We start from the raw sequence: 15,000 nt of genomic DNA on the forward strand, positions 1-15,000 counted from the left end.
CAGGGTGTTGTAGGGGGCAGTCCTGGGGAGACAGGGTGTTGTAGGGGGCAGTCCTGGGGAGACAGGGTGTTGTAGGGGGCACTCCTGGGGAGACAGGGTGTTGTAGGGGGCAGTCCTGGGGAGACAGGGTGTTGTAGGGGGCAGTCTCTGCAACAGTATGTTGCTTTGAATGAAAGGGTTCAGCTAAATACATGAACAAGATAAATCCGAACTTCAGTTGCAATTTCAGGTTATTTTGTGTTTTTATTGGCTCTATGAGAAATGGGGAAGGGGCCAGGATGGGATCTAATTTGTTCTAGTTCTTGAACATTGTTCCAAGCATGGGAGATACAGTACGTGGATGGGATCTGTTTGGATCTAGATGGGTGGTTCTGGATTTTGGCTTCGTTAGAACTTGGAATGCTGCAATACTAGAGAATGTGTTCTTATTTAGACTGCTGGGCTCAGAATCGATGCTGTGAGTTCTACCATGTTATTGTTTATGAATTGGCCTTTGTCAAAGGGCAGGGATGGGAGACTGTTTGCTCTCATTTGTGAATTGGCTCTGTGATATGCTGGAAGATTGGCTCGGGTTCTTGTTCATGAATTGGCACCGTGAAAGACAAGGCTGGGGTGCTACAGGGGAAGTTGTAGTTCTGTGAAAGACAAAGCTGTTCAGAAGGATGGGATCTAGATCTTGTGCATGAATATATATATATATTTTTTTTTGGTATTGTTGTATTGATTGGTTGGGGTCTTGTGATGGGGTACAGGAGGCCTTCTGGTTCCTGCTTGTGAATGTGCTCAGTGGAACACAGGGATCATAGGAGGCTGACTTTTGCATGTCATCCTTTGAAATTGTCTTATTTTGTCTTAATCCAGAAATAAATCAAATCAAATCAAATCAAAGATGGCTCTTGTTTGAGCATCAGACATTTTGAAGGGCAGGAGTGACGGGGTGGGCAGCGGGGTGGCAGATATGGGCGTGATGCCAGTGTGTGGCAGCCTGGTGGGCACCCAGGTGGAGCTGTCAGTCAGTGTGTGTGTGTGTGTGTGTGTGTGTGTGTGTGTGTAGCACTGGGGGTAGAAGGTTAGGAAGGCCCCATGGCACAGCACAACATCCTACAGAGCACAGGGTGTGTCAAGGGAGACCCCATACACTGTCTCTGACACCTCATGCCTCTCTCTCTCTGTGTGTGTGTGTGTGTGTTTGTGTGTGTGTGTGTGTGTGTGTGTGTGTGTGTGTGTGTGTGTGTGTGTGCGCGCGCATTAGAATACAGCATTAGCATGGTGTGAACTACATGATGGCAGTGTGCCAGCTCCTCTTACCCCAAAGCCCCTGTCGGCCTTCTGAGTGCGGGCGTGGCGGCGGGCTCCCGTGCGGTTGGCATACGCCGGGCACAGGTGCTCTAAGGGGCGCACGGAAAGGGCAGACGTCCCAGGAGGTGATCGCGATCGGGACTCGTCTTCAGGATTGAGTGTGACGGCACCCAAGGAGAGCTCAGACTCAGACAGCCTGAACTGGAGCCGCGGCTAGTTAAAGGCTCAAGGATCAGGGCTCAGAATAGCTTCATTCTGCCCCACTGTTGTGTACTGTAAGCAGGGGCTTCTGTTTTCATGAAGATCAGTCATGAAAACACATGAGGTATTGACATTGAGCTATAGAAATGTCACCGGAGATGCACTACCTACAAGAATGAGCAGATTGTATTCACAGAAGAATAAGCGCACTTGACAAACATGGTTCAGTCCTCGTTTGCGTCAATTCAAACAATGACCTTTTACACGATGCACTGTTTGTTTTGATTGCAGAAGCAGTTCACAGCGTCAAATGTAAACACATGTTGCCATAGTCAGTGAAAGAAGTCGTGTTTCACAGTGTGGATGTGTTTAAGGACAGTCAGGTGTCAATGTGGGAGAGATAGTGCTTTGTGGTTGAAACATAAGTTTGAGTGCTGTACAAATCTTTTTTGAAACACATTGGGTATTAAGAGGGGTGCTGTGAGGGGTGGCTCAGTGCTTTATGTGGACATTTGTATTAGAACAGATGAGAGGAGAGGAGAGGAGGATAGAGAGAGGAGGAGTGGAGGAGGATGGAGGGGGTGGATGGAGAGATTGGGATGGGGTGGGTATGATAGGAAGAGGAGAATGGGGTGGTGGAAAGAAGAGAGAGTAAGATATGATAACATAAGTGAAGAGAATGTGATGAGAGGAGAGAAGGAGAGGAGAGAGAGGATTGATGTTATAAGTGGAGAGGAAGGAGGAGAGGAGGGGGGGTGATGGAGGAGAGGAGAGGGGGATGGTGTAAAGTGGAGATGGAGGAGAGAAGAGGGGGATGATGTAAATGGAGATGAGGGGAGAGGAGTGGAGAGGACGAAAGGACTGGGGAAGCTGGGTGTCCTTGTCAAATTAGACATGCGGGTGAATCTTCCATGCAGAACCTTCCTTCTCTCCTTGATGTGCATCGTGGTAAGCATAACATCATGGTGATAGAACATCATGGTGAATATACCTCATGGTGAACACAACATCATGGTGAATATACCTCATGGTGAACACAACATCATGGTGAATATACCTCATGGTGAACACAACATCATGGTGAATATACCTCATGGTGAACACAACATCATGGTGAATGTACCTTATGGTGAACATAATATCATGGTGAATGTACCTTATGGTGAACATAACATCATGGTGAATATAACATTGTGGTGATATAAGATCGTGGTGATATAACCTTGTACCTGTTTGGGTGGCCATTGCCTGGCTGGGTCTCCATAGCTCTGGGGTGTCAGGTGGATGAGGGGGAGAGAGGAGGAGCGAGCGTGGACAGAGAGGAGAGGAGATACTTGGGAGTGTAGTGATGGAGCAGGAGGATAGGGAGATGGAGAGAAGAAAGGAGGAGAGGGGAGGAGGAGAGAGGAAGAAAGACGAGAAGAGGGAGAAGAGAAGAATGGAGGGGAGAGGGGGAGGGAAGTGGGTGACCTTAGCAGGAGTGCTAGACCAGAGTGATTGCCACCTGTAGCTGCACTGCTGGAGAGTGGGAGGGAGGGAGGAAAAGAGAGGGGGAGGGAGAGAGAGAGGGAGAGAGAGAGAGAGAGAGGGAAAGTCAGACAGAGAGCCCCAGGGGAGAGCAGCAGAGGCGGGCGGGTCAGGAAAGCTGAAAGGAGGGGAGGGGAGGGGAGGGCAGTTAGACTGTCCAGGGAGAGAGAGGAGATGAGGAATCAAAGCCATCAAACCCCACAGTGCACCTCTCACTGTTCAACCTTAATTGAGCTTTTCACATTCCTGAGAGACTCAGCGGCTCTAAATGTGTGTGTGTGTGTGTGTGTGTGTGTGTGTGTGTGTGTGTCTGAAAGAGAGAGATAGAGTATAATGCCAAATAGAGGTCCGGTGAAGCCTTGGACTAGTTCAATAATCTGCTATAATCCAGGAGTCTCATTCTCACAGAACCATGTCCTCATAGCCATCCCTGGTCCCCATAGCCATCGAGAGTCACAAGACTGTTCCGAAAGCTTTTTTTCATCGCAACGAACTTTGTCCTCAGTGTACAGACTAATTAGAATACATGTGTTTAATAGCCTACGTAATTTCGTGCAAATAATTCGTCCGAAAAATCATACTCGGTGTGTACGGGCCTTAACACAGGAGCGGCTCCACCAGGGAAGGCTCTCACACGACACTCTTTCTGTCTCATACACACACACGCACACACACACATAGGACAGGCTATAATAGGAAGGCTTATTGAGATACAATAGAATCAACGCATTATGTGCAATCATAAAAATGCATACATGCCTACTGCACACACCTACACACACGCACACAGTAGACATGTGCATGTGCATACATACACATGAAAACACACGTGCACATACACAAACAAAAACACACAAAAAAACACAAAATATACATATGCAAACACACTCCCTCTCATACACACACACACACACACACACACACACTGTGAGTTGGATGAGTGGGAGGGCTCAAAAAAAGCCTCTCCACTTTGGCAGCTCCACCTACGCTGGGCAGGTGTGAGCAGGAAATCCCCAGGCTGTCTGAACCCAAGCCAAACACACACACACACACACACACACACACACACACACAAAAGAGACCGCACTGGCTCAGGAAAAACAAATCCTGCCGAGGAGGCAGAATCAACAACAACAACAATGACGACAGCAACACAACACAATGCCACAACATCAAAAACACACACACACAAAAGAGACCGCTCTGGCTCAAGAAAAGCAAATCCTGCAGTGAAATTAACAACGACAACACAAAACAGCACAACATCAAACACACACACACACACACACACACAAAAGACACCGCTCTGGCTCACAACCACAACACAACATCAAATTCACAGACAAAAGAGACTGCATGGGCTCAGAAAGAACAAATCCTGCCGAGGCTGCAGAATCAACAACAACAACATCACTACTACAGTAACAGTAGAACACAATGCTACAGTAACAATACAACACAGAGAACATGAAATACACAAATATAACATGGACAATATAGCATGAAATATAGTATAACACGGACAATATAGCATGAAATATACAAATATAACATGGCTATATAACATGAAATACACAAATATAACATGGACAATATAACATAAAGTACACAAATATAACATGGACAATATAGCATGAAATATAGTATAACACGGACAATATAGCATGAGATATACAAATATAACATGGCTATATAACATAAAGTACACAAATATAACATGGACAATATAGCATGAAATATAGTATAACACGGACAATATAGCATGAGATATACAAATATAACATGGCTATATAACATGAAATACACAAATATAACATGGACAATATTGCATGAAATATAGTATAACATGGACAATATAACATAAAGTACACAAATATAACATGGACAATATAGCATGAAATATAGTATAACATGGACAATGTAACATCAAATACACAAATATAACATGGCTATGTAACATGAAATACACAAATATAACATGGACAATATTGCATGAAATATAGTATAACATGGACAATATAACATAAAGTACACAAATATAACATGGACAATATAACATAAAGTACACAAATATAACATGGACAATATAGCATGAAATATAGTATAACATGGACAATGTAACATCAAATACACAAATATAACATGGTTATATAACATGAAGTACACAAATATAACATGGACAATATTGCATGAAATATAGTATAACATGGACAATATAACATGAAATACACAATTATAACATGGATAATATAGCATGAAATATGATATACAGGCTGCCCAAGTAGAGCACCTGCTGTAGAGGTCACAACAACAGACACAACAATAACAGCAACCACAGCAGAGAGCAAAAACAATCTTGCAGTGACAGCATAAAACAGAAGAGCTGTGGCAGACGCACATAACACCAGCTCCACACACACACACACACACACACACACACACACACACACACACACACACACACACACACACACACACTAGCACACACAGGACGGCAAATAAGCACGTGTTGGCATTCTTAGAGGAGAAGCATCGAGGACGAGAAGAAGAGAGGGGGATAGAGAGAAAGAGGAGGAGGATAAGGGGTAGGGAGAAAGGAGAGGAGGATAGAGGGATAGGGAGGAGGAGAGGAAGAGAGGAGGAGAGGAAGAATATAAAGCCAATGGGATGAGGGGGTGAAGAGATAGAAAAGAGAAGATAAGAAGAGAAGAGAGAATAAGAGAGGAAGGGGTTTAAATGAAGAGAAGAGACCAAATAAGTGAGGAAGGTTTTAGACGAGAAGAGAAGAGACAGAATAATAGAGGGAGGATTTTAAACGAGAAGAGATGAGAGAATGAGAGAGGAAGGGTTTTAAAATGAGAAGAGAAGAGACAGAATAAGAAAGGAAGGGTTTTAAACGAGAGGAGACGTGTTCAGGGATGCAGTGCAGTGATTCAGTGGGTCCTTGTCAATGATGTGAGCTCCACCACTGCTCTAGAGTGGAGCCCTTAATACAGCCAGAGCCCTCTTATGCACCAGGCATCTCCATAACAATGCCATTCCACTGGAATTGCTCAAGAGCTGACAGCTGAGAGAGAGGGAGAGAGAGAGAGAGAGAGAGAGAGAGAGAATGAAGTGATGAAGAAAAACAGTCAGAAGATGGGGAAGGAGAAATAGAGAGAGAGAGAGAGAGAGAGAGAGAGAGAGGGGGGTGGGGGGATAGGGAAGGAAAAGGGAAGCAGAGATTAAGGAGACAGAGAGAGAGGAGAGAATGAGAAGTAGAGAGAGAGAGAGAGAGAGAGAATGAAGTGATGAAGAAAAGCAGTCAGAAGATGGGGAAGGAGAAATAGAGAGAGAGAGAGATAGAGAGAGAGAGAAGTGTGGAAGGCTAATTTGCAGCCCACTCTAGGAATCAATCCTCGCTTCAAGCTGGAGTCTGTTCCCACCGGCTCATTCACTGGTCTCTACGTGACTGATAGGATGACCAACATGTCACTTTACAAACAATAGCTGCTCAGTTAGTGCAGTGTTCTTTTACAGATTAGTCCCAAAGTTACTCTGTAGATTAATAGACTATCAAAAGGACTGTTAGTTACAGCCCTACTCAACACATTACATGCCTTTTTCATGCTAGTTTCTCTTGGCTGCAGCACAAACACACACACACACACACACACACACACACACACACACACACACACACAAACAGTACGCACAACATGCCTGGACCATGTACTGTAAATATCTCTTAGATGCAACACACACACACTGAATGTGCCTGTTTGATGTAAATATCCCTTAGCTGCAACACACACACACACACACACACACACATACACACACACACACACACACACACACACACACACACACACACACACACACACACACACACACACACACACACACACACACACCAACGTGGCTGCTTGATGTAAATATCCCAGTGCCCAGGCTGCGCTCCCCTCGTTTGCTGCACACAGCAGCCCTTATTAGATCTGACAGGCCGGGCTTGTTATGCTACAGAACCCCCTCCCCCAGGGACCAGAGATGTTGACCAACCCCAGGATCCAATCCATCACGTACCCCCTCACACACATACACGTACACACACATACTCACACACATACACACACATTCCCCACAGGCAGCCTTCCGATTTTCTAATCCACACTCGCCTGTCTCATAGCTCATGAAAATGAAGTTTTAACTGAGTTGTGGTGGTGAGATGTGCGTGTGTGTGTGTGTGTGTGTGTGTGTGTGTGTCTGTGTGTGTGTGTGTGTGTGTGTGTGTGTGTGTGTGTGTGTGTGTGTGTTCTACTCCTGCCCTTGCTTGGTTTATGCTTTGGTAATTTACACAGACAGATGTAGATTGTCCTTATGTGCGGCGGCAGTGATATGGATGATGAATGTGTGCACCTGTTTGTGTGTGTATGTGTGTGTGTGTTTGTGTGTGTGTCTGTGAGAGTGTGAGTATGTGTGTGTGTTTATGTGTGTGTGTGTGTGTGTATGTGTGTGTGTGTGTGTGTGTGTGTGTGTGTGTGTGTGTGTGTGTGTGTGTGTGTGTGTGTGTGTGTGTGTGTGCCTGTATGCATTTGGGTAGAGCACTCATTGATTTGCTGTTATGATGTACACTACTGGCAGTGTGTGCCAGCATTCAGTGATGATGACCACCACTACCACTAGTCACAAACAACAACACCAGTAACAACCAACAACACTAGTTGCAAATAACACCATTCATAAACAACGGCAGTCACAAACAACAACACCAATCACAACCAACAGCACCAGTCACAAACAACACCTGTCACAAACAACAACAACAACCAGTCACAAACAACAACAACTAGTCCCAAACAGCACCTCTTACAACACAACCCATATCATCTTAATGATGGCTGTTAAGTCTCTCTGATTTGGTAGAAAATGACAACCATGTTTGAATGTTCTGCTTTCAGTCTGTTTGGTTTAAGAACAACCATTCACTTGTTTACACTGTTCAGTCTAACTAATGACCATTCACACGTTAACACCGTCCAGTCTAACGAATGATCATTCACTTGTTTACGTTGTCCAGATGACTGGTCACATGTTATTGTTGTGCAGTTGAACTAATCACATGACTACAAGACAAAACAACAACCATTGTACTGCTGTCCAGTCTATCTGAGTGAATTAACGCAACATAACAGCCACATTTGGATGCTGTCCGGTCGCTTTAATCACAGATGGAGCGTCTAGCAGCAGGCACATTAACGTGATGTTCATTCAGTCTCATCCCATCAATGAGCTAAACCTCAGATGATCCAGGCAGCAGGGGCCTAGCACAAGATATTCCGTCCAATGAGTTACAGCAATCACACACACACACACACACACACACACACACACACACACACACACACACACACGCACACACAGACACACACACACACACACACACACACACGCACACGCACACACACACAAGATATTCCATCCACTGGGTTACAGCAATCTCACACACACAGAAACAACGGCTTCTGTACCACACACCCACTGGGTTACAGAAATCTCACACACACAGAAACAACGGCTTCTGTACCACACACCCACTGGGTTACAGAAATCTCACACACACAGAAACGACGGCTTCTACTGAAGACAAGCTGAAGGAGAGGAAGGGAGAGAGAGAGGTGGAAAGATAGAGGGAGAGAGAGAGGGGGACTCAGAGAGACAGAGTGGGTGAGAGAGGAGGAATGAGAGGGGGATAGAGAGAGAAAAGAAGAGGGAAACGGGGTGAGTGGGTGAGAGAGGAGGAATGAGAGGGGGATAGAGAGAGAAAAGAAGAGGGAAACGGGGTGAGTGGGTGAGAGAGGAGGAATGAGAGGGGGATAGAGAGAGAAAAGAAGAGGGAAACGGGGTGAGTGAGAAGGTAAATGTGAGAGAGGGAGGGTGTGAGAGAGAACAAGAGAGAGGAGGAGGAAGAGAGAGAAGGAAGGAGAGGTGTAGAGATAGAGGATGAGAGAGAGAGAGAGGAAAAGAGGGGGAGGAAGAGAGAGAAGGAAGGAGAGTTGTAGAGATAGAGGATGAGAGAGAGAGAGGTAAAGAGGGGGATATGATGTTACTCTTTACAAAGAGAGGGTGCAACCCCACACCTGACACCTCCTTTCACAGGTCAGTAAGCAGCCTCTAGTGTGTCACCCTGGGGACTCGACAGCCAATCAGGTTGAAGGAAGGAACACTGTACTGAATAGCTGAGGTCGAGTCAGATCAATAGAGCGTCTCTCATTAAGTTACAGCATGGGTCTCTAGGCATGCACACACACACACACACACAAACACACACACACACACACACACACACACACACACACACACACACACACACACACACACACACACACACACACACACACAGGCCCGCATGTCAACACCAAGCACTTCAGCAGCTCAAATAACACTCTTATTACTTTGGCTGTGGGTTTTGTGTGTCTGTCTGTTATGTAAGTGCCAACATAACATTAACTATTTATTTACAAGGCCAAACAGAGTCTCACAATTTGTGCTTATTATTATTACATGTTGTTTACTTTCATTCGTTGCCTGTACGTTGAGCGTATGATTCAAGCTGTATCGTGTGTTGTGTCCTGTAATATGAGTCATGTAGAGAATGGTGGTGGTAGTTATGATCATTCCCAGAAACCAGAAACTAGACACGCCAACGATTTTGGGGAAATGACCTCATTTGCTATCTACCCCAGAGTTAGATAAGAGGACACACGCCCGTCTCTTCCCTGTGTGTGTGTGTGTGTGTGTGTGTGTGTGTGTGTGTGTGTGTGTGTGTGTGTGTGTGTGTGTGTGTGTGTGTGTGTGTGTGTGTGTGTGTGCAACAACCCAGTCTGACCCTGTTAGCCTACAGTAGCTTAGCATAACTCACTGGTAGTGGGTTGGACCAGTTAGCCTTCAGTTAGCCTGTAGCTAAAGGGAAACCATAGGGGAACTGGTCCAACCCACTTAGACCAGTTCCAAGGCGTGTTTCTTTAACATCTCTACTGGAAATGTTTGGGTTGAAGGCGGATGTTTGGACTGAATGGGTCTAATAAATTAGAAACACCTGTGGTCATGTGACACTTTCTTCATCAGTGAACAAGAGCTGCAGTGGCAGCACAAAAGCTTTGACTTGGCTTTTTAACTTCTGTAGTGAGTACTGTTAATAAACCTTTTTTTATATCATGTATGTAATGGACTCTGTTGTCTTCTGTCTCTCCAGTCTGAAGACCACTCTGAAGAAGAAGATATCCAACGACATCGTGGAGCTCTCCGGAATCCCGCTGTCCGGTCGCGATGTCCAGCGGGTGGCGCTGTACCTGCAGGACTGCATCGCGCCGGTCACCGCCGTGGACCTGAGCTTCACCGAGCTCCAGGACGAGAGCCTCCGCCTGCTGCTGCCCCCCCTGAGCGCCCTCCCCAAGCTCACCACCATCGCCGTCAACGGCAACCGGCTCACCACGGCCGTGCTCAAGGACCTGATGGAGGCGCTGAAGGAGCGCCGGCGCTTCCCCAAGCTGGCGTGGATCGACCTGGGCAACAACCTCGACATCTTCACGCTGCCGCAGCCGCTGCTGGTGTCGCTACGGCGACGCTTCGGGACGCGGAGCAGCCTGCCCACCATCCACGAGTACGACGCCGACGACGACGACGACGAGGGCAGCGTCGGACACTACCGGCTGGAGATGTCCACCGAGGAGCCCAGCGTGTTCGAGGAGGACGAGGAGGAGGAGGAGGAGGAGGAGGAGGAGGAGGAAGAGGAGGTGGTGGAGCAGGAGAGGGGGGTGATGGAGAAGAGGGAGGTGCTTGTGGAACAAAGGGGGGTGGAGATGGAGGTGCAGAGACAGGTGGAGCTGAGACTGGAGGATGTGAGACCGGAAGAGAGGGAGGTGCATGTGAGTGAGGTGCAGATGAATGCACCAATGAGAGAGCTGCAGATGAATGCACCAATGAGAGAGCTGGAGATGAATGCACCAATGAGAGAGCTGGAGATGAATGCACCAATGAGAGAGCTGGATATGAATGCACCAATGAGAGAGCTGGAGATGAATGCACCAATGAGAGAGGTGCAGATGAATGCACCAATGAGAGAGGTGGAGATGAATGCACCAATGAGAGAGGTGGAGATGAATGCACCAATGAGAGAGCTGGAGATGAATGCACCAATGAGAGAGGTGGAGATGAATGCACCAATGAGAGAGCTGGAGATGAAGGCACCAATGAGTGAGGTGGAGATGAAGGCACCAATGAGAGAAGTGGAGATGAATGCACCAACGAGAGAGGTTCTATTGGATGCACCAATGAGAGAGGTTCTGATGGATGCACCAATGAGAGAGTTTCTGATGGATTCACCAGTGAGAGACGTAGAGATGACACAGGTCAAGGAGAGACATTTAGACATTAGACAGATGGATGTGACACAGATGGAGGTAAGACAGGTGGAGGAGAGACTTGTGGATGTTAGACAGATGGATGTTAGACAGGTGGAGGTGAGACAGGTGGAGGACAGACAGGAGAAGATGCGAGAGGTGCAAATGAAGACGCCAGAGAAACAGGTGGAGGAGAGAGAGATGGAGGTGAGACAGGAAGAGGTGAGACAGGTGGAGGTGAGACAGGTGGACTCAAGAGAGATGGGGGTGAGACAAATGGAGGCGCAGGAGCCACAGGTGCAGGACAGACAGCAGGAGGTGAGACAGCAGGAGGGGCAGCTGGAGTCGATGGGCGTGGAGGGAGGTGAGGTGCGGGTGGAGATGGAGGTGGAGGTGGAGGTGGAGGTGGAGGTGGAGGAGGCGGCACATCCAGCAGAGGACTCTTGGGGGGCGAAGCAGGAGATCAGAAGCAGCGTCAGTTCACTGCACTGCAAGAGGTGATCCCTCCCTCCCTCCCTCCCTCCCTCCCTCTCTCTATACGTCCGTCCCTTTCTCTCTCTCGCTCTCTCGCTCTCTTTCTATCTTCTTTCTCCTTCTATCTCTACACCCTGAGGGAGCTGCTGTTGAGCACTTGTTAGTTTCGGGGTGTCTCCATCCTAGTCCTCGTTCCTGGAGTGCTCGTCCTTCGGTAGAGATGATATCCCAGGGTTGAGGCCTAGGGGGCGCTGTGTGCTCCTCTAACTCTGCCCTGGTGAAGCTGATCTCTCCTGCTGCTCCCCAGTGCTGGGAGGATGACCCTTGACCTTCTCGATGCGTCCCTCAGCATGGTTATCCACGACCGGGGGGGAACCAGGGAACCAGGGAACCAGGGAACCAGGGAACCACAGTCTGCAGGAGAGCCGTGTCCCTGTATGGGGGAGTGAAGCCCCACAGCACAGGCAACAGGACGAGGCGAAGATGACTGTGGTCAGATACTGGACTCTGTGCTGCCCCCAGCACCACTCTCCCCCCCCCCCCCCCCCCTTTCACCCCCTCTCTTGCTGCTCAGGGTGGACATTCAGCTGCCCTTCCCCATCACTCTAACCTCATGCTCTGGAGCACACACACACACACACACACACACACACACTCACACACACACACACACACACACACATATGCACGCACTTCTCTCTGTGCTTGCACTGGCGTAGCGGATTCTGCCTCTGAGTCTCCGATTCATCACAACAGCCCTTCAAAGCAAGCAGTTTCACAGCAAAACTACACAGCCCAGAATGCAATTCTCTTAGCCATAAGTAGCTGTCTGTGTGCAGTAGAGGGTAAAAGGGTAAATGAAGACAGAAAGCTGAGGGGGAGAAACTCTGCGCACGCACATGCTTCTTTAAAAATGTGTGTTGTGTGTGTGTGTGTGTGTGTGTGTGTGTGTGTGTGTGTGTGTGTGTGTGTGTGTGTGTGTGTGTGTGTGGCATGCTTCCTTCATGGCATGCCCTGCCAGAGAGAAGGTGTGTGTGGTTTGACATGTTTACGGAGGCACACGTGTAGCCTACTTCACGCTACTCTGTGTGCTTGGTCATCACTGCACCGTACCAGCACACGCTCCTTTTCAATGGCGGGATCACAGCTGTGCAGGGATGGACACACTCAATCAGAACGGATGACTCGCACCATATCCTGAGAACTGTAAACACACTCAGACCCACGGGGGGAATATGTGCAAAAAGCTGTTTTGTGTTGATGTATTTATTATTTATGATCTATTATTTGTATGTTAATGTTTTGTTGTGTATTGTTTATTTATTTATTTATTTGGTACTTTTCTGTCGCAGTAGAACAGCGTCTGTATGAGTCTCTGGAGAACCAGCTGCATACTGCCTGTTCTTTAGCTACACACCCAGAACATGAAGTAGGGTCACAGGGTCCTAGTGTCCCTTGGGTTCCTCTTCTCCCCAATATTAGAACCTGCAGTGTTCCGCTGTGGTTCCTCTTCTCCCCAATATTTGGACCTGCAGTGTTCCGCTGTGGTTCCTCTTCTCCCCAATATTTGGACCTGCAGTGTTCCTCTGTGGTTCTTCTTCTCCCCAATATTAGAACCTGCAGTGTTCCGCTGTAGCTCATATTTGGACCTGCAGTGTTCCTCTGTGGTTCCTCTTCTCCCCAATATTCAGACCTGCAGTGTTCTGCTGTGGGTCCTCTTCTCCCCAATATTAGAACCTGCAGTGTTCCGCCGTGGCTCATATTAGACTCTACAGTGTTCCGCAGTGGTTCCTGTTTGAATGATTTCACTGTTAACAAAGCCAAAGTGTAGAACAACAGCAAGAACAGTTTTGGCTTTACCCAGAAGCTTGAGAATGTGTTTGAAACTAAGGGGAAGTATTGAGGAAGATGTGGAACAGTACATTCTGCTGTATCCTGTTAGTTAGAGGATGTGCTGACCAAGGTCAGGGTCTTCAGGGTGTCAAGTTGGACAAGACCGACCTCTTCCTCACTCTCACTCAGAGTCATCCTAGCAGTGCGAAGAGAGGAGATGAACTGGAGAGTGGCTCTTCGTATATACATGTTCAACAAGTAAAATGACTTGCACATCAGGACATATCTCTCTCTCTCTCTCTCTCTCTCTCTCTGCCTGTGCGGAATATTTTTACAGACTGCTACACACGTGTTCCTGTTTCTAGTGTTTCTGTGGGCATGTTTTCTCTCCTTTTCTACCCAGGTGGTGTCAGAGGCAGATGAATCCTGCTTTGTTCCTCTTTTACTAAATAAGAAGCAGTGTGGTTATGTAGATGGAGATTATACAAAATTGTTATTTTGTATCCTTTTTAATATAAAACTATTAAAGTACTATGCCTGTATTTTTAATGTTATCAGAAAAGGCATTTTTCTTGTTAACATTTGTCATTTGTTATTAACAATAGAAAGAGAGTCTATTTGTATGTGTGTGTGTGTGTGTGTGTGTGTGTGTGTGTGTGTGTGTGTGTGTGTGTGTGTGTGTGTGTGTGTGTGTGTGTGCGCGCGCGTGTGTGCGCGCGCGTGTGTGTGTGTGTGTGTGTGTGTTAGTATGCATGCATGTATACATGTGTGTGTGCTCGCGCACGTGTGTGCATGTGTGTGTATTCCCAAAAAAGTGTGACTTATTTGTATCTTAGAGGCCCTGACGGGATGTTTGGGGCATTTCAGATGCAAACTGTTCTCTTACATGCACTTTAGACACAAGCCCAAGCCCAAGCCCAGCGCGCTCATGGTCCTAAAGCCTGCCTACACACTGCCCACGACAACTCGAACCACAACAGTAAAACCTGCACTTTTAATAAATATGTTTTGTAGCTCATAGGAGTGACACCATCCACACTGCCTACTATAAAGACAACAACGTGGAGAACAATATCATCAGGGTGATTTTGAAAACGATACAAATGCTGACAGCCAATCAGAATCCATTGTATTTTCCTGACATCACACCGACAACGGACATGATGAGTATTCCTGAGAGATTGCTTTATTTCCTGTATGGCCAGTGTGGTTGTCGTTAGCAGTGTGGTTGGGCCCTGACGCTGGCTGGGAGGTCTCATCACAGCCGTACAAGATACACCGTCAA

At 47.2% G+C, this 15,000-nt stretch overlaps 1 protein-coding gene across 1 annotated transcript in view; it reads left to right on the forward strand.

Annotated features, from left to right (window-relative positions):
- lrrc75bb (leucine rich repeat containing 75Bb) overlaps positions 1-12,369 on the forward strand; it is a 48,306-nt gene extending 35,937 nt beyond the window's left edge. Inside the window, exons 4-6 of the mRNA XM_062554806.1 lie at positions 10,262-10,802; positions 11,463-11,801; positions 12,232-12,369. Coding sequence (XP_062410790.1) covers positions 10,262-10,802; positions 11,463-11,801; positions 12,232-12,369 — 1,018 coding nt within the window. The remainder of the gene's footprint in view (positions 1-10,261; positions 10,803-11,462; positions 11,802-12,231) is intronic.
- The last annotated feature ends 2,631 nt before the right edge of the window (positions 12,370-15,000 follow it).

Source organism: Sardina pilchardus, chromosome 14, assembly GCF_963854185.1.
Source record: "Sardina pilchardus chromosome 14, fSarPil1.1, whole genome shotgun sequence".
In the NCBI taxonomy this organism is placed as follows: domain Eukaryota; kingdom Metazoa; phylum Chordata; class Actinopteri; order Clupeiformes; family Clupeidae; genus Sardina; species Sardina pilchardus.